Here is an 18414-nt window from a genome sequence, read left to right on the forward strand (position 1 = left end):
ATAACTGCCCTATGGTCATTTTGGTCTCCCTGAGCTGGGGTGTCATCCCAGTTGCAGGTTTGCATAGGGGCCTGTGAATTTCAGGCTTTTGCTCTTGCAGAACTGCCTCGTAGGTTATGGGGAGCAACGCTTTCACTTGTACTGCTTTTCTATTGTATTTTACTTTATATTTATTCTTTCATTTATCTTCCTTTTTACTGCTGGCTCTGTTGTGCAGTATTAGCTAATATATTGCAAAGTGAACTTTCATTGACCAGTCAGAAGCCAGGGTAGGGCCAGTGAGAGATTCTGGAGAACAACAGATGGGGAGGAAGCAGAGGTGTGCAGCGAGATTCCTGGGATTGGGAACCGAGCTCTACTGACATGTCTGTATAGTCTTGGAAGTGTGATCTAGCCTCTTTGGCCTGTTCCTCCAATCCTGAGAGAGGTGGTGGAAACAGATCACTGCTTAGCAGGCCTTAAGGTTAAGTTACTAGGGCCACACAGAATCTTCTATTTTTTTAAAAAAGCAAGCACAGCTCTCCTCCCTATAATTATACCACGCTGCCCTCAATGCCAGTGAAGTTTTCCTCTGCCCTGTAGGTAGATTTTTGTGTGACCTTCTCAGAAGCAGGAAACAGATTGAAAAATCACTAAGATGTGGGTCAAAAAGTATTTTTCATTCTCATATGCGTCCCTTTGTTGCAAAGACTGTGACATTCCTCCATGGAAGAAAGCGATGAATTTGGAAGAAAAATCCCGACATAACTATTTTCCACCCTAAGGAAACAGCCTCTCTTTCCAATGTGTGAATACATTTTCCACTACATCCCCAGGGGTATGAGTGTTTCAAGAAGTTTGCACTGTGCTGCTACATTCACTAAGCCCCCAAGCCCCACTCCTTCCCAGACCATCCTCCAGAGTCTCTGCATGTTTCCAGAAACAAATCAAGAGACTGACAAGAGCTCTGCCTGGTATGAATAATAAAAAAATGAGCCACTCTGTGCAAGGAAGTTGGTGGAAGGTGGGAGGCAAGCAGGGGAGAGAAAGAGATTTTCAGCAGCGGAGGGGACCTCAGAGACCCATCTACAAGATGGACACTTCGCTCAGCGTGATTTCTGCATTTATGCCTCTTTAATGGTCAGCGAGGCAATCAATAGATTGCCTGCTACCTGGTTAATCATGGGTCTGTTATGGGGTGGCAATGGGCATGCTGGCTGTGGGATCCATGTGCTGACAAAAAGACCATTGAACGTTGACTGTTACTTTTCTTTCTCTTTCCCCAGGGCAGCCACTGAAGTTTTGGCAGCATTGCTGAAATCCAGTAAGCACCTCTTTTGAAGGGTGGCTATTTCTTTCCCCTCTGGGTTTAATGAAAGATACACTCTGGTCCCCATGGCTCGATCTTTTTTTTTTTTTTTTTTTTTTTTCATGAACTACTATTTCTCAAGCACCTATGGCTAATTTCTGACCTTGAAAGCGATAAAGTCATGTCCTGGGTCTTTGGGGTAAGATAGAGAATATTATGGCTGTTCCAGGTACATGACCACAAAGAGAAAATAAACATTATCCATACATAATGCCACGAAGACAATGGACCCTAAAGGGGGTATATTGTCTACTGTGGAGCTGGTGGACCCTCCACCCCTGTCTAACAGAGCCAGCAGTCCCTAAAGATTGTTGAAATAAACTCCAGGTTCCAGTGGAAGAAAAGATTTTGGCTGGCTGGAGAGCAGTATTCCTGTATTTGGTTCTCAATTCAGCTCAGCTCATGAGTCTATATTCTTGGACAGGTGGAGTGTTGGGAATTGCTTGGACAATGTTGATGCTGATAACAAATTTATATTTAAAAGTTGACTCTTTTCTCAGTTACTTGAGTGATTGCAAAAGAATAGCTCTGGGGTTCTGAATAATTTGAGGAATTTTTTGCCTGGTAGCCCTGGCCTAATTACATTGGGAGTCAGTTTCATGTGTGCAATATAATAGCAGGCACAATGCACTTGGGAGGGAAGAAGTCTTAGCTTAATGTTTTTACTCATTTTTTTCCTCCTTACCTCTTCATCTATTTTAATTTGGTACCTTGGAAACCAGCTGCTTCAATTGTGATATTTGTTTCTCTATAGGGAGCCTGAGGCCTGTGGGTAATAGGTGAACTTTAATAAAACTTTTAAATAAATAAATAAAAATAAAAACACTCTCTCCCCCATCCATACATCTCTGTCAACTGTAAGCACAGAGAAAGAGCCAAATCACATACTGTTTCCCTTTATAGGCTTAGACAAATTGAAGCTTGAATTCATTTAGTTTATTTGAATTTGATATGAGACGCAAGTCTATCCACAGCTTAAAGACCTGCAGGTAGAGTGGAGGTGGTAAGAGCAGGATGGGGGAGTGAAGAGGTAGGGGTTATGAAGCCCTGGAGATAGGAAGGGATGGAAGTGTTACCTGTGGGTTCTGGGGAGAGGACCATTCATTCTTCAGACTGAACTTCCTTCAGGTTTGGCATCTCGGTTCTCATTATTTATCTGCTCCCTCGGTTGCTCCCAAATGCCTGGTGTTTGATGCAGCAAGGTGAGGGGGTGTTGAATTGCAGGAGGAAAAGATGCTGAGAGCAACCTGGTAGGCCAGCCTGTGAATGTCATGCCTTGGGAAAGAAGCTATCTCTCAAATCCCCCCAGCCCAGCCTTGGCATGGAGGACTTGATGTTTCATGGGAAGGGATCCCAGAGAGCTGAGTAAGGCTGGCTTACTTTCCGCACACACACTTTCCTTAGCTCTTGAGCTTAGGGTTGAGCATCCTGATATAAATTGTACCTACCTAGATGTGTAAAACTGTGAAAGTAGTCTTATGTCAGTTGTTAACTGTGTTGATCAGGAACATAATGCTTCAGCCCAGGAAAAACCAATAGCCAGTGCAAACACAGCTTGATTCAGGCTCAGACCATGTAGCTAGGGTTTCAACACACCGGCCATGCCTAGTAGGCTGAGTGTGCAGTGCTGGGGCTCAGCTTTTAGAATTTCTAACTTCTTCTTTCCCTTTAGAGCTTAGCTCAGATATTGCCTCCTCTGAAAATCCTTTCCCTGACTGCCACAACTTGGATGCCCCTCCCCAGTGCTCTTACAGGCTCTCCCAACTCAGACTTGATTACACTGTGACAAAATTGCTATTATCTGTCTCTTCCAGCAGACTGCAAGCTTTTGAGGGAGAGCGTCATCTGTATTGGTTGTTGTATTACTTGCCTCAGCACAATGAAGAGCCTGAAATAAGTATTTGTTGACTAAATTTTTTGTTTGGTTTTCTTTTTTAAAGAATTTTAAGTACTGGGATACCAAATTTTTAAATGAATACATGATTTGTGATTTTTTCCCATGTGTAAAAATGGCAATACTGCCCCCTACTACCTGAATCTAACATCCATGCATAGAACCAATGATCTAAACATTCGTCATTCTCATCTCTATTTACCTGTTCTAATAGATTGGTGGAGAACTGCAATAGCTTGCTGTCCTCCACATATAAAACGGGTTTTAGTGTCCCGTTAGGAGGATGTATAGCCTATTTGCTAATTCTGCTGAGCTGTCTATACATCTCTTGTGTTACTCCCACAAGGGAGTTGGATGAGAGGTTCTCTAACATTCTTTCTAACACTGAATACTCAGCTTTGATGTGTACCACGGTTTCTCAATGTACCATTGGCATTTTGGACAGGATAATTCTTTGCTGTTAGAGTCTGTTCTGTGCATTGCAGGATATACAGCAACATCCCTGGCCTCTACCCACCAGATGCCAGTATCATGCCTCAGTTGTAACAAAAAAATTATCATCAGACTCTGCCAAATATCCCCCATGGGGGTTGGGCAGTAAAATTCCCTCTTGTTGAGAATCACTGATGTGTATTTGGGTACACACATGAGCTGAAGCTCATTCAAAGTTTCAAAAGACCCCTTCCCAAATACCTTCATTGATATTTCCGAGAAATGCGCTTCTTGCACAGTTGATGTGAAATTCCTCAGTATCAGCATCATTCATATGGGTTCATAAGAGGTAAGCACACTGAAGGCAGAATGTCATTGTAAGCATTTACAAAGTACTTTGGAGGGAAACAGATTCTACAGGATCTTGAGGGTCTGAGAATGAGGAGGGCAAATAGATTTCATAATGAGTAGAAAGTCCAGTGTGTGGGTAGGAGAATTCTGAGATCATGTTTAAGCTCAGCAAGAAAGAGGACTACATTTAAATAGCAAAGTCTGTCATGGATTTGGGGAGAAGTAATAACAGCATGCTAGGCAGCTGCCATCTTTGTTTTACAAGCCTATCAAAAGTATTGATGGCATGAAGGGTCTAATTATAGATGGTACCACCATTCTGATGAGTCAGGGGTTGCTGCAGGGCATACAAGTGTTGTGGAATTTTCTATTTGTTTTACATTGCCTGTATGTCATGCACAGTTGAGACCTGATGTGGAATATCTTTCGACTTGGATCCCAGAGTGAGTTCGCCTCAGCTGAACTTAAATTCAGGAAGTCAGTTTCTGTCTCAAATTCAAGACTTCACCATCTGGCACTGATATCTGGGAACGTTTATGTAAACCTTTAGCTCCTGAAGGCACACTCCTTTTAGCTGGTGATTATTCTGACCTTGATCTTTGCTTGTCAGTGAGTATAAAAGTTGGCCATTGTAGTCGTTCTCTGTAATTGCATCACAAAAGGGAAATAATTATCTGATCTAAGTAAAGCCAGGAGTAAAGACCCACTACTTTGCAGGGAGAGGGGGCAGTCAGTGGTCCTGTGACAGTAAACACTAGGGTGGGTTGGAAATCTGAGGCCACTGAGGCCCTATCAAGTAGTGACAGGCAGAGGCCATCCCCAGGAGAAACAGAAGTGAGGGATCAGGGAGACTTGGAGTCTACCCACAGTAACCACAGAAAGCAAGGGAAAGATCACCTGCGTTGCATTTGGAAGATCTCATTATTCAGCTTTCTCTTTCATCAAGTAGCCACTGCATGAAAAGCCAGTGTAGAATATGTGGGTGTTGGGAAAAGAGAAATGAAGCAAACAGATTTCCCATCTCTTTCTCTTTCTGGGCAATAGCAGGCAAAATAAACCTGGAAATCCTAGTTCTCTTCTCCAATTATCTCAGCAATTTGGGATCCTACAAATTAAAAATCATTGCTGACTCAAGGTTCCTTTCTGTCTATATCGGCTGGAATGGTCTAATCCAAATCCCGTGCCTTTCCTTGTATCAGTTCCCGTCTTCTCCATTCACACATGCACACATCCCACCCTAAATTGTCCTGTATTGAAAGCTTTGCCTTTTTATGCTTTATCCTATCCAAACACATTTAGCTTTTTATTCCTGAAATGTAGTAAGGCTTTAGTCAGGAAATAGTGCTACTTATTATTTCAGGCAATTTTTTAATATAATAAAACAACATGTCCTTTGTTTTTCCCTCTGTATTAGTCTGTTCTCATGCTGCTATGAAGAAATACCTGAGGCTGGGTAATTTACAAAGGAAAGAGGTTTAATTGACTCAGTTTTGCAGGGCCAAGGAGGCCTCAGGAAACTTACAATCATGGCAGAAGGGGAAGCAAACATGTCCTTCTTCACATGGCAATAGCAAGCAGAAGTGCCGAGCAAAAGGGCAAAAAAACCCTTATGAAACCATCATATCTCATGAGAACTCACTCACTATTATGAGAACAGCATGAGGGTAACTGCCCCCATGATTCAATTACCTCCCACCAGGTCCCTTCAATTCAAGATGAGATTTGGGCGGGGACACAGCCAAGCCATATCACCCTTTCTTATCATCTGCCTTCATTCTGCCTTTATCTCATCTCCTCTACTTCTACCTTCATCTCTGTCTTTTCCTCTTTTTCCCTCATCCTTTTCACTGTTTCTCATTTCCCTGTCCACCTTTCCCTCTTTCTTTTTGCTTCCTCAATTACCTTCCATGAGCATTAGGCATAAATGCATTTTTGAAAAATTGTGACCCTGGAAGCGGCACTTGAGTAAGCGTGCAACAATGGGATTATGCCTGATTTGTACTGGCTCCAGAAATGAATCTTCAAATAATGTCTTAGTATTAGCCTTGCTGTCCAGATTTAAAGGTCATATTCTTGCAACAAGAAAACACCTTCTGGTTCAGGCCCTAAAACTTAATAAGGGAATGATAAGTCTCTGTCAGACCACTCTCCAATTTAAGAATTAGCATTTAAAGGAGTCTGGAAGTTTGCAGAAGTTGGGGCATGGGAACAGAAAAGCAAGTTAGCAAAGGAAGAGAGACAGAGAAGAAAAGAGGGAGGGAGAGATGTAAAAGAGCTAATGGGAAGTTTGGCAGGAAGTTGAGACTTCTCACAGATCTTCCTAGTTAATGCTCTGTCTGGCTGGCTCACAGGGACAGCCCGTCAGCCTGTTGCTCCAGGAGGCTAGGAAGGGAGGGCATTCTAAGTACGGAGAGCCGGATCAGGAACAGACAGCCTCACGGTCTCAGGAGTCGTCTGCTGTGACCTGGCAATCAGCAATGCAGAGACGGGAGAATGTGATTGATGGCCAAATGGCTGCTCTACTACAAAATGTCAAAGAAGGGGCCATCTTTGATATGCACCCAGATCAGGTCTTTATCTAAGAGTTCCAAGGAGTCCTCGGAATGGCAATGTATGTTTTAGGATGGTTGGCGTTGTTAATCCTTTGATCTCATGACCATGCACAAGTACCAGTGGATCAATGCAGCTGTCACTGAACTTGCATGTAAATTCTGTGTTTCCACACTGCCTGTGGTCTGCCCTCCTGGCTCTGGGCTCTTCTCTGCCTTGACGAGAATGATGCCCCCAAGGTTCTGCCCAGAGAGTGTATTTCTTCCTTTAGTTTCCAGATGAGGGCCATGGAGTCAGACTGTGAGAACTGGAAAACAACTTCAAGGCTGTCTCATCCAGGGGTATTCAAATATTTGTTTTTAAAAATTCATTCCTATTATTCATTTTTAATTGAAAAATTAAAATGTATATATTTGTGGTGCACAACATGATGCTTTGAAATATGTAGACATTGTGATGGTTGAATTGAGGTAATTGACACATGCAGTTTTTGAGTAGAGAGCTCAGAGTCAGGTCTGCCTGGCTCCCATCAATTCCCCCCCAAGGCGGGCTCTGAGACACATTCACAAAAAAACAGGGCTCCTGTGAACCCAGAAAACTATTGATCTTACCTCCCCCATCCCCCTTATTTTCACAGGAGGAAACTGAGGACCAGAGAGAGGACGTGCTCCACCTTGATTTCTGAGACTTTGAATGTTTCATGTCTAGCTCTTCTTTGGGTCTCAGCACAAATAGCACTGTTCATAGAACCTTATGTTTATATTTCAGAGAACTAACTGTACTGTATTTGATGAATCATGTATTTTTTTTGCATATTATGTGTGTATGCATATTTTTCCTACTGGGTATAGCTCCAAAGGAACTGGGATTCTACTGGATCCCCCATACCTCATACTGGGCTTCACCCAGAGGAGCTGCTAATACATTAATGTTGACTAAGAAAGAATTCCAGGTTCCCGCCTTAAGCCTCACACATTTGCTTTCACTATGCCTTGGTGAAGAGTCCAGCCTAATTCCCGTCCCCAGAAGGAATCAAATTGTGGTGTGATTATAGAGCTGATGTCTCTTCTTCTACCATAACTTCTGGAGAAGCATGCAGTATATTTCTGTGATGAGCCAAAAATTTGCTTCAAATAATATTGATAGATTTTTGCATTTGTCACACTGGGATGGACGGCTGTGATTGAGTGTGTAGGAATGCAGCATAGCAAGCTATATCCATCATGCTGTTGGTTTGAAATGACAACCCAAATATCTACCATTTATCGAGAGTTCTTAGTATGTCAGGCACTCTATACACAGTTAGCCTATCAAGGAGGTATTATAATCTCCATTTTACAGGTGTAGGAACTGATGTTTGGAAAGCTGAAGTAACTCACGTCGTTAGTGGGCTTCAGGGCTTACCTGCCAGTCTCCAGACCCCTGGGACCTGAGCCCTGTGCTGAACCGAGGAAATTAACGAGGCTAGGTTTATTTAGCCTAAAGAAGATATGACTGGAAGCTGAAAAAAAGCTAAATAAATACTGTCTAAGTATTAGAAGGATTATTGTGGGAGGGGGTATCTGTCATTCAGGTTAGAAAAGAACATGGTCCATGCCTTGTAGGCATCTGAGTGGGACCCAGCAAGAGGTACCCAGCACACCACCATGGCTGTGTAAAGGGCCAGGGTCTCTGCTGCCCTGAGGCTGAGCCTCAGGCCGGCTGATGAATGGTGGGGTGAGAGAGAGGAAGGAAGCAGGAAGAATTACAGACTCCTCTTATGCCATGCTATGTTCAACTTGGCACATGGGTTTTTTCCCTTGGCTCCAAATTCAGTCCTCTCTGCCAAAATGTTATGTCTTTTGCATAAGTCCATAGAAGAGCTTAAGAAGTTTAGGCTAAAGGGATACTACCTGTCCTCGTCGCCCCCGTCCCTGTCCCCTTGGGGCGGTCAGACTCAGTAGGTTGGGCGGGCCTTGGGCTGAGCCGCAGACAGTAGAGCATGTCGTTCCTCTTCCGGCCATGTGGTGGTGCTGTTCTTTTAGTTAACTTGGCTGCGCTAGTCCAATATTTATTTTCGGTGAGTAATTTGTTTATCAGGAGGTTATTTTAATCTAATTTTGGCCATATTTGCTATTCCACACTATCTGTGCTTCCCAGCGTTAGCAGCTTGCATGTCTTGAAGGAAATTAGCTGAAGATGGTCTCAGAGGCATTTGCTAAGCCATTATTTAAGGGAGTTGGGAGGAGGCAGGGTGAGCAGAGCCCGGGGTGAGAACAGCCGATGGAATTTGTTGCATTTTCAGTGATGTTAGCATGATGGAGCGGGACTTACGGAGGGCAGGAGCACCCGGAGCTGCTTTTTCAGAGCTGCCTCTGGTGAATCCTAGAACATCTTGTAGTTACGTCTCCCCATTTCCCCTCTCGCTCTTTGATAAGCTGTTACCTTCCTTGCCTGGTCAGGAAAACACCACGTAAGGACAATGCCCTTCTGCCTCCCCGCCCTGCATGTAGCCCTCATCCCGTGTCATAGCATATTTTGTGAACCTTTTACTGCCAGCCCTCAGCGAAGTGGGAAGGAGGGCAGGGAGTAGGGAGAGAATGACTGTTTATTAGAAGTACCTGCAGTGAGTAATGACTGTCAATAATTATGGAGCACAGCACTTGCTAGGCGCTTTACACACGGCATCTCATTCTCGCTAGAGCCTGTGATATTATGATCCCCATTTTACATGCAAGGAAGGTGTAATTAGGAGAGGTTAGTGACTTGCCCAAGATCCCACACACGGTAAATGAAGAGCTAAAATTTGAACTCAGTTGTGACCATTTCCAAAGGAGAAAAGCTTCATATTTCAAAGATTATTCCTGCCTTCCACATGGAGTCAGGAAACTGGACTCTGGGTTCAGTGCAGCCATTGATTGGCTCTGTGACTTTAAACTAGTTCTTTGCCATTACACTTGACTTCAGTTTGATTTTTCAAACATGGGAGGGCTAGCCCAGGTGGGGAGATTAGGAATTCTTTAGTAGCAAAACCTTTTTTTTTTTTTTGAACATAAAATCTTATGAGGGAAATTGCACGCATAAAGCAAACAATGGGGGGTAAGGGGGGACCCCAATTAATGACAGCATGACCTGTCCCTTGCCCCTCCCTTTCCTTGGCTCTTGATAGGCATTGAGAAACACCCAAAGAAGTTCCTGAGGGGCCAGAAGAAATCAAGTTTGGAAACCTCTGAAATAAATATACTCAAGGGACTCTTTCAGAGCCCAGTCTGTTGTTTGAGATTACAACTTAAGAAATGGGCTGACACTTTCCTTGGGAGGTTTGAAAATGTGTTAAATTTTACTACGAAGTGGCAATAAGGAAGAACTAGTGAAGTTTGACCTGGAGGAAGATCCAAATATTGTTCTCATCCCCCACCCCTAGTCAAGTAAATTCTGAGTCTCTTGGGACTAACAGACCTAATTAAACAATTGAACTGAACCTGACTCAGTGAGGAGGGTCAGCTTCCAGTTGGGATTTTACTGGCAGGCAGGATGGGCAGTATAATTCCATCTTCCCAAGGTGGCCAGGGTGTTCCCAGGCACCCATTCTGGGTCCAACACAGCTGTGGATGGTGGGGTTGAGTTTTTCTTGTTTGATACAAAGCTCTTGGTCACATAAGATATTGTTGGGTTGCGATTGCCACTAATCCTAGTTCTTACGCTCATGCAGGATGCTGTCTTTTATCAGGAGATCCTGTCAAGACTTAGTTCTATCTCAAGGGCTATTCCTCTGGCCTGTATATCTGCCTGTAGGTTTCGGCCATGTTGTTTCTTTGACCATAGTATAAAAGTGCTCATGGTGGCTCAGGGACATGTGTGCAGAATGGTGTATGTTCTCTGTAAGCTCAGAGCTCTTACTCCGAAAGAGTAAGTCACAAGGCCGAGCGCGGTGGCTCATGCCTGTAATCCCAGCACTTTGGGAGGCCGAGGTGGGCAGATCACAAGGTCAAGAGTTCAAGACCAGCCTGACCAATATGGTGAAATCCCGTCTCTACTAAAAATACAAAAATTAGCTGGGTGTGATGGCATGCACCTGTAGTCCCAGCTACTTGGGAGGCTGAGGCAGAAGAATTGCTTGAACACTGGAGGCAGAGGTTGCTGTGAGCCAAGATCGTGCCACTGCACTCCAGCCTGGGTGACAGAGCGAGACTCCGTCTCAAAAAAAAAAAAAGAGTAAGTCACAGTGGAGAATAGCACTAGCTCGGTGGTCACGGTGCAGGCTCTGGAGAGACTGTGTAGAGTTGAACTGTGGCCACTGTGGCATGTTTCTTAATGACTCTGTGCTACACTTCTCTCATCTGCAAAGCAGGGAAAACAGTATGCTCCAAAGATAATTGGTAAGATTTAAACAAGGTGATGTTTAAAAGAGTGGGAGTACAGTGCTGGATCTTAGTACATTTCAATAAAGGTGAACTCTTGTTTTGTTGTCATCACCATTTCAAAAGTCCTGGAGGTTTCAGGAAGTGATGATATAAGGGCATAAAGTCTGATGAAATGTAAATTTGTCTCCCAAGATCTTCCCCGAGGGTTGAATGATATCTGGTTGTCTTTAGAGTCTTTTTTTCAAGAAGCTTTTTCTGTGAAAGTACCAGATGATAGTAAATATTTTAGGGTTTATGGATCACACGGTTCTGTCACAACTACTTAACTCTTCCCTTATAGGACAAAAACAGCAACAGACAACATATAAAGAAGTGAAAAACTTTATGAAAACGGGCTGTGGGCAATTTGCTGACCCCCTACTTTAGACTATGTGAGCCTCGGATCTGGGGACTCTGTTTTATTCTTATTTCTTAAGCTATTCTTCTTCTTCTTATTCCTTATTCATTCTTTCTTATTTCTTAAGCTATTGACTCTAATGTGTTTTATACAGCGGACACTCAGAGTAAGTTATCTAAATGAACAAAGGAATCAGTGAATAAGTGAATGCATGCAGATTGAACTGTGCTCAGTCAATCCGCATGCACTTATTTTGTTTTAGTCCAGGGAATCAAAGGTTAATATCCAAGGCTGATGAGTTCTAAATGTCTTAAATTTCAGAACTTGTATCATCCTGGCATCATTGATGACTGGCTACGGATTGACAAAGATAAATTATCACAAAGATTTAAGGAGATAGACAAACATATGAACATTTCATGACTCAAAAAGTACATCATGGCTTCCTCATCACTTTCAGGATTGGCTGTACAATTATTTATTTATGTCAAGATGTACCTCAGGTGTTTCCTAGCACCTTCTAATAATAGCAGTTTACAAAGCACCTTTTCATATATACGATCGCATTTAATCTTCACCATGGTCCTGTCAGACGGGTAAATATTTAATTATTCTATAACAGTAGTTCTCAACATGAGTGACTTGGCCCCCAGAGGGAGCAATTAGCAAGGTCTAGAGACATTTTTGATTGTCACATCTGTGGTGGGAGAGGGTGTGCTGCTGGCATCAACTAAGTAAAGGCCAGGTTGCTGCTGAACATCCTACAAATGCACAGGATGGCCCCACACAATGAGTAATATCAGCCCAAGATGTCAGTAGTGTGAGGTTGAGAAAAATAGCGTTCTATAGAGAGGACACTGAGGCTGAAAGAGATTGGCTGACTTGCCCAAGACTGTGTAATATGCACTTGGCATATTGGGACTAACCTCTACTCCTTCCTTTCACTACTGCAGGGTTTTAAACTTTTTTTTTGAAAGAAATGAATGTTTATTTTTATTTTCGAATGAAATCCTTTGCAGAGCCACTATATATAAACAGATGACAGTGTAGCTGCTCTGGGGACAATGGAAGTTAGAGACCCTGCTCAGTCTTTTTCTTAGCCCTTTCCACCAGTCCCAGGGGCACACAGTATGGCAACCACTGCCCACAGACCATGAGGCACATAGAGCACTAGACATCTCTTGGCACCCCCAGCCTTCCAGATGTGCCTGGAACTAGTACTTTTTTTTTTTTTCCAGTAGGGGATGAAGCATCCAAGTTCTGCTTCAATAAAATGCATTGCACAGAGGAATAGAGAATGGAAGCATTGGGGTCACATATGAGGCTATTGATTGCCAGTGCAGCCCAGGTGATAGGAGAGGATGGACATATCAAGAGTGATAGGAGTTGAGTTAAAAGGAGAGTGCACACAGCTCAAGGTTCTGTGATTGCATAGTGATACGGCTCTGAGGACTGGAGGAACACCAGGATCCTTAGTCTCGGGCCGAATTGGATAAAAGGACACGAACACACATGGAGTAGTTTTAAGGAGTGGAGAGTTTAATAGTAAAGAACGAAGGAAGAAGCCTCCCCACATAGCGACAGAGGGAGGGGGGCTCCAAAGCCGAGAGAGGAAACCAGAGTGCAGCAGAAATCAGCCAGTTATATGAGGAGGCTGGAGGAGGGGGTATCTGATTTGCATAGGGCTCAGGGGATTGGTTTGACCAAGAGTGTCATTCACATAGCCTGGGGAAGAAACTGACCCTCCCACCTTAGCCTTTTAATATGCAAATACAGGGTGCCATGATGTTCCACACACATGGGGATATGTGGGGGGGCGCCATGTTGCCAGGCACATGTTGGGGCAAGGGCAATAAGAAGTGGGTGGACCCAGTTTCTAATGGTGGACTCAGTTTCTAATGCCCGCATTTGCATATCAAAGCTAGCCAGCCCAGGTTTAAAAGCCGGGGCTTTCCTGCTAGACAAGAAACGTTCTGGAGCTGCTTTAAAAGAAACAAAAACAAGGACCCCCTTTCCTCTCTATCTGCCTAAAATAATTTCTTAATAACTCCTATAACAACAGTGACACACTATTGGCTAACATAAGGCTGAAGGGTGGCAGACTCAGGGGTGCAGAAGCATTTGCTATTTGCCTTTTCCTCATACACTCCGCCTAGAGGCACAATGCAGTGTGAACCGATTCATGAGCGATGCTTGCAACGCAGGGCGGAATTGCTTTCCTGCTGTCTATGTTGGTTGTCTGTACACTGGCCAGAAGCAGGCAGCATCACTGGTGGACAGACAGGTGCCTTAAATATCAAGTTGGGGAGAAAGGAAGGTGAGGGAAGGTCTCTGATTTTTTTCTTCTTGGTGTAAATCCTGGCTTTCTTCTTTAAGTGTCATCCTCTGATGAGCTGACAGTGGACACAGCAAAGTCAAACCAGGTGGAAGATTTTCTAGACCTGGAAGGGATAATGGCTTGTCTTGGGGTTTAGCAAGTACTTCCTTCCCCACCCACAGTCTAGACTCAAAATAAAACTTTGGATGGATAGGAAAACTCTTATACAAATTTCTAGGCCTATTTCTAAGACAATTATTCTGAAGGGCCTTCTTGCAGAGATGCAAAAACAACAGAAAGGCGAGTGAGAAATTCTCAGCCTGACAGATTCCCCCACTTTTGCACAACCTGTTGGGATGAGTCTCAAAATGGTGGGGGTCACACATCCTGATCCCTGCTCACCTTTCCCGTCATCTGCTACTACTGTCCCCTTGCTTTCTTCACCTGGCTTTAGCTCCTGGACTTTTCATTATTTGTACTTACCAAGTTTTTGCTTTATCCACTTGCTGTGTGCCCTTGAGGTTTGAAGAATTTCCTATCCCCAGATCTCTGCATCCTGGTTCCTTCCTGTCACTCATGTCTCAGCTCCAGTGCCCCCTCCTCAAGGGTCTTCCCTGATCATCCAACCTAAAGCAGACACCCTACCCCATCACTCTAGCGCCACTGTTTTGTTTTCTCTTTACCACTTGTCTCTATGTGAAATTGCCTTGTTTAGTTTTCTTCGTGTGTGCTTGTTTGGTATCTGCCTCCCCCTGCGACTCCTATGGGACTGCAAACCCCATAAGAGGTGAGGATTTGTCTATTTCATTTTCTGCTGCATCTCTGTTGTCAATAATAGTGCCTGGAACAACTGGTATATCGTAGTTGCTAAATAAATGTTTGCTGAATGGATTAAGGGTGGTACCTTGGGTTTTGGGTGTGTGAACATGGTTTTAGTTTATAATTTACTCTCTGCCTAGCCATAGGGAGAATCTGGCTTTCCGGACAAAGGCCAGTATGTTTATTTGCATCTACGAAGCAAACCTCCCAAGAGTCTACCATGTTAGAGAATTTTCAAACTAGCAATATTGAAAAATCAACCATATTTTCTCAAATCCAAGTCTATCATCAACTGTGAGGTGTATGCCATTTTTTATGTGCCACTGAGTGAGAAAATGCTGTCAGTTACAATGAAAACATCACCCTTGGTAAGAAGCACCTTAATTTCAGAAATGCTAAAATGTGGATAAACATATGCCTGAGGATTGATAAAGTATGTGAGATAGACTCCTCATACGGAATGTAGAATATTGACTCAGAAGAGTTTCGAGTCTTGTGGCGCCTTCTATGTTTATTTTTTAAATTTATTTTTTATTTTTATTTTTTTTTGTAGAGATGGGGGGGTCTCACTCTATTGTCCAGGCTGGTCTTGAACTCCTGGCTCAAGCAATGCTTCTGCCTTGGCCTCCCAAAGTGCTGGGATTACAGGCATGCCCCTTTCTCTTAATAGGTGCAGCATTGCAACCTAAGGTCCTTCATTAGACATTGTATGTGCTGAGGGTGGGGGAAGAGCAGAGATGTGTGAGGAAGAGAAAGGTGTGGATTCTGAGGCTTTAGTGAAAGTAGAGAAATTCCTATGGTTTAGGACTAGTTCTGTGGCAAGTTATTAGAAGGAGTTGAGGATTTATAAAAAGGTAGATTAATCTAGATTTAAAACAATGGTCTGAAGTGTAGTCTCTTACCTGTCCCGATTTCTGGAGCTTAGGAAAAGCATCTTTAATTTTATAAAGGCAGTCAATTGAGAAAACAAGATTTGCTTGAAACCAAAATTTACTTTATAGACAAGTTTATTGAAATGTATCTATTTTACAAAGAGAAAAAAGTACCTGTAAGCTAATTCAAAACCATCATTCTTATTTGAGCAAATGATAATGAAGTATAATTTCCATTATGGATGGCATTAGGTTTCCTTATGCTTTTGTACATATCCTTATGCTTTTGGCTGTTCTCCTTTGCACCAGCCACTCCTGCAGCTGCAGGGCAGGAGGAGGGGGCAGCTGATTCCACCTCTCTTCAATGGTGCCGCACTCACACCTGGGCCTGACACTGCTGGGCTGGCCTCACTGTGTCATTGGCTGGATGTAAAGAAGTCCCGAAAACATCTTCTCCAGGGACTCAAAGAACCATAGGCCATTTATTTGGGCCTTTAAACCTTTTCAAGTTTCCTATGAAAAACCAACTCTTACCACAATTTAGGGCCCTGAGAGGGAACAGAGAAGTTGGAGGAGGGGGATTGGCTAAAAGCCACTCTCTTCAATCACTGCAGGCTATATCTCCATTAGCCTTTCAGAAATCTTCCACAAGAAGCTGGATTAGTGGTAAGAACTAAAGGTCTTTACATAGGTGCAAAGAATGTGAACTATGCTGACAGCCTTGTCAGATGATGAATATGTTTATTAGCCCAATTTGTTCATTCCCCAAGGTATATAGGCACAGAAACCTCACATCGACCTCCATAGATATATACAATCATTGTTTATCAATTAAAAATGAAAATAAAACTAAAAGGGGGCTTCGAGGCTACCATGGGATGTTAACCTTTGGAGTCAGATGAGAGGATTTCATGTGAATCCTAGGTATGCCACTTATAAGCTCTGCAGACTTAAATAAGTTGTTTAACTTCTCTTAGCCTCTGTCTTCATTTGTAAAAGAGGGAAAGTAATACTTATCTTTAAACATTTTCATAAGACAAATGAGATGATCCATATAAGATGATTAGCCTAGTGCAGAGCACATAGGAAATATTTAGTAAATAAATATTCACATCGTAATGTGTTCTGATGGCAAAGTAGACAGCTTACTTTTCATGTAATGTGATTTAGAATACTTAGTAGAGACTACTTTATCCAGAAACATCTTCTAAATAGACTCCCTGAAAAGACCCCTAAGATAATCTGTTGCAAAGTCAAGGGTGTTGTATACTGTAGTTAGGGACACCACTACCTTTATTCTTACTAATGTCTCAGAAATGAGAATTCTCAGGTGGAAAATTGCAGGGTTTGAGAACAGTGGTTTGAAGCAAGGGTTTCAATGTGGAGTCTTGTTTGGGATCAGGCAAGTTTTGCAATATAGTTGCTGAAGGTTGGGAGGAAGGGATTTGGAAGGAAACTTTGGAGAGTAAGTAAGAGTTCAATCCCCCCAGTTGCGTGGTCTTCTGTTCTGAGAAGGGGGTTTCTATCCTGAAAAAGACTAGTTGAATTGTCAGTAGTTCAGATGAATGGATTTTCAGGAAGGCTCTGAAACAGTAGAGCTATTTAATCTTTCTGGGCAAGAATTGTTTGGGGTAGAATAGTCACAGTACGCTGTATAGCTGGAGGTAATTTCTGTTCTCAGGAATGATAGAGGGCTTCAAGTCCTTGTATTTATTCTTACTCATATATGTCTTATCAAATGTAAAGGTGGCATATTAAACATGTAATTGCTATCAGTCATATGGATCTTAGAGGATTAACTAATCTTCTTAAAAAGGCTTTAGAGTAATGAGACTCAATACGTGTACATTTTGCCAGAGAGGGAAATTTTCAGGTTTATATCATGGACAGGGCCTTTAATGGCACCTAGGATAAAATGGGGTGTGAACTTCAGCATGCGTAAAGAGGAGTGTTTCATTGTATGTATGGGAGTGTTTCAGAAGAGGCAGCAATGTAGGACTGGTGGCCATTTTGGGGTGAGAAGTCAACTACATTCCATGGGGATTGAAGAAAATGGTTATAAATTGTACTTATTTTGAAATTTTTCCTTTGGCTATGCTCATCGGTGAAGGGTATGTGAAATTTGTATGCCATCTTTGTAGGGAAAGGAATGATCATTTATTGAGCACATACTTTATGTCAGGTGCTGAGTTATGTTTTCAATTCTTACAATCGTCTTGTAAGAATGTTTCAATTATTTTTATATTTTTTATATTGCTTTAATATTTACAGATGATGGAAATTCAGTTCAGAATGTCTAAGTGTCCTTCTTAGTCCATTTTGTGTTTCTATAACAAAATCCCTGAGACTAGGTAACTGATAAAGAACAGAAATTATTTTTCTCACAGTTCTGGAGGCTGGGAAGTCCAAGAACAAGGGTGTGGCATCTGGTGAGGGCCATCTTGCTGAATCCTCACATAGCAGAAGGTGAAAGGGCAAGCTAGCAGGACACTGTGTGAAGCCTCTTTTAAAAGGTCCCTAATCTCATTCACAAGGGAAGAGCCTTCCTGGCCTAATCATGTCTTCAAGGCCCCACCTCTTAATACTATCACATTGACAACACCTGAACTTTGGAGGGGCCATGTTCAAACTGTAACATTGAGTAACTTAACCAAGGTTACACAGCTAGTAAACACTAGAGCCAAAAGTAAAATGAGTAACTGGGGGCCCCTGAAGCTTCTGTTCTTGTTGTTGATATGGTTTGGCTGTGTCTCCACCGAAATCTCATCTTGAATTGTAGCTCTCACGGTTCCCACGTGTCATGGGAGGGACCCAGTGGGAGGTAGCTGAATCATGAGAGTGGGTCTTTCCCATGCTGTTCTCATGATAGTTGATAAGCCTCATGAGATCTGATGGTTTTATAAAGGGGAATTCCCCTGCACAAGCTCTCTCTTGCCTGCCACCATGTAAAATGTCCCTTGCTCTTCTGCCATGATTGTGAGGCCTCCCCAGCCTCACAATTCACAGTGGAACTGTGAATCAATTAAATCTCTTTCCTTTATAAATTACCCAGTCTCAGGTATGTCTTTATTAGCAGCATGAGAACAGACTA

The 18414-nt window shown here is 42.8% G+C and overlaps 1 protein-coding gene across 1 annotated transcript in view; it reads left to right on the forward strand.

Moving 5' to 3' along the window:
* The window catches only part of AGBL1 (ATP/GTP binding protein like 1), a 518802-nt gene that overhangs the window by 83244 nt on the left and 417144 nt on the right, over nt 1-18414 (forward strand). Inside the window, 1 exon segment of the mRNA XM_030813842.1 lies at nt 1266-1303. Coding sequence (XP_030669702.1) covers nt 1266-1303 — 38 coding nt within the window.

This window comes from Nomascus leucogenys, chromosome 6 (genome assembly GCF_006542625.1).
Source record: "Nomascus leucogenys isolate Asia chromosome 6, Asia_NLE_v1, whole genome shotgun sequence".
Taxonomy (NCBI): Eukaryota; Metazoa; Chordata; class Mammalia; order Primates; family Hylobatidae; genus Nomascus; species Nomascus leucogenys.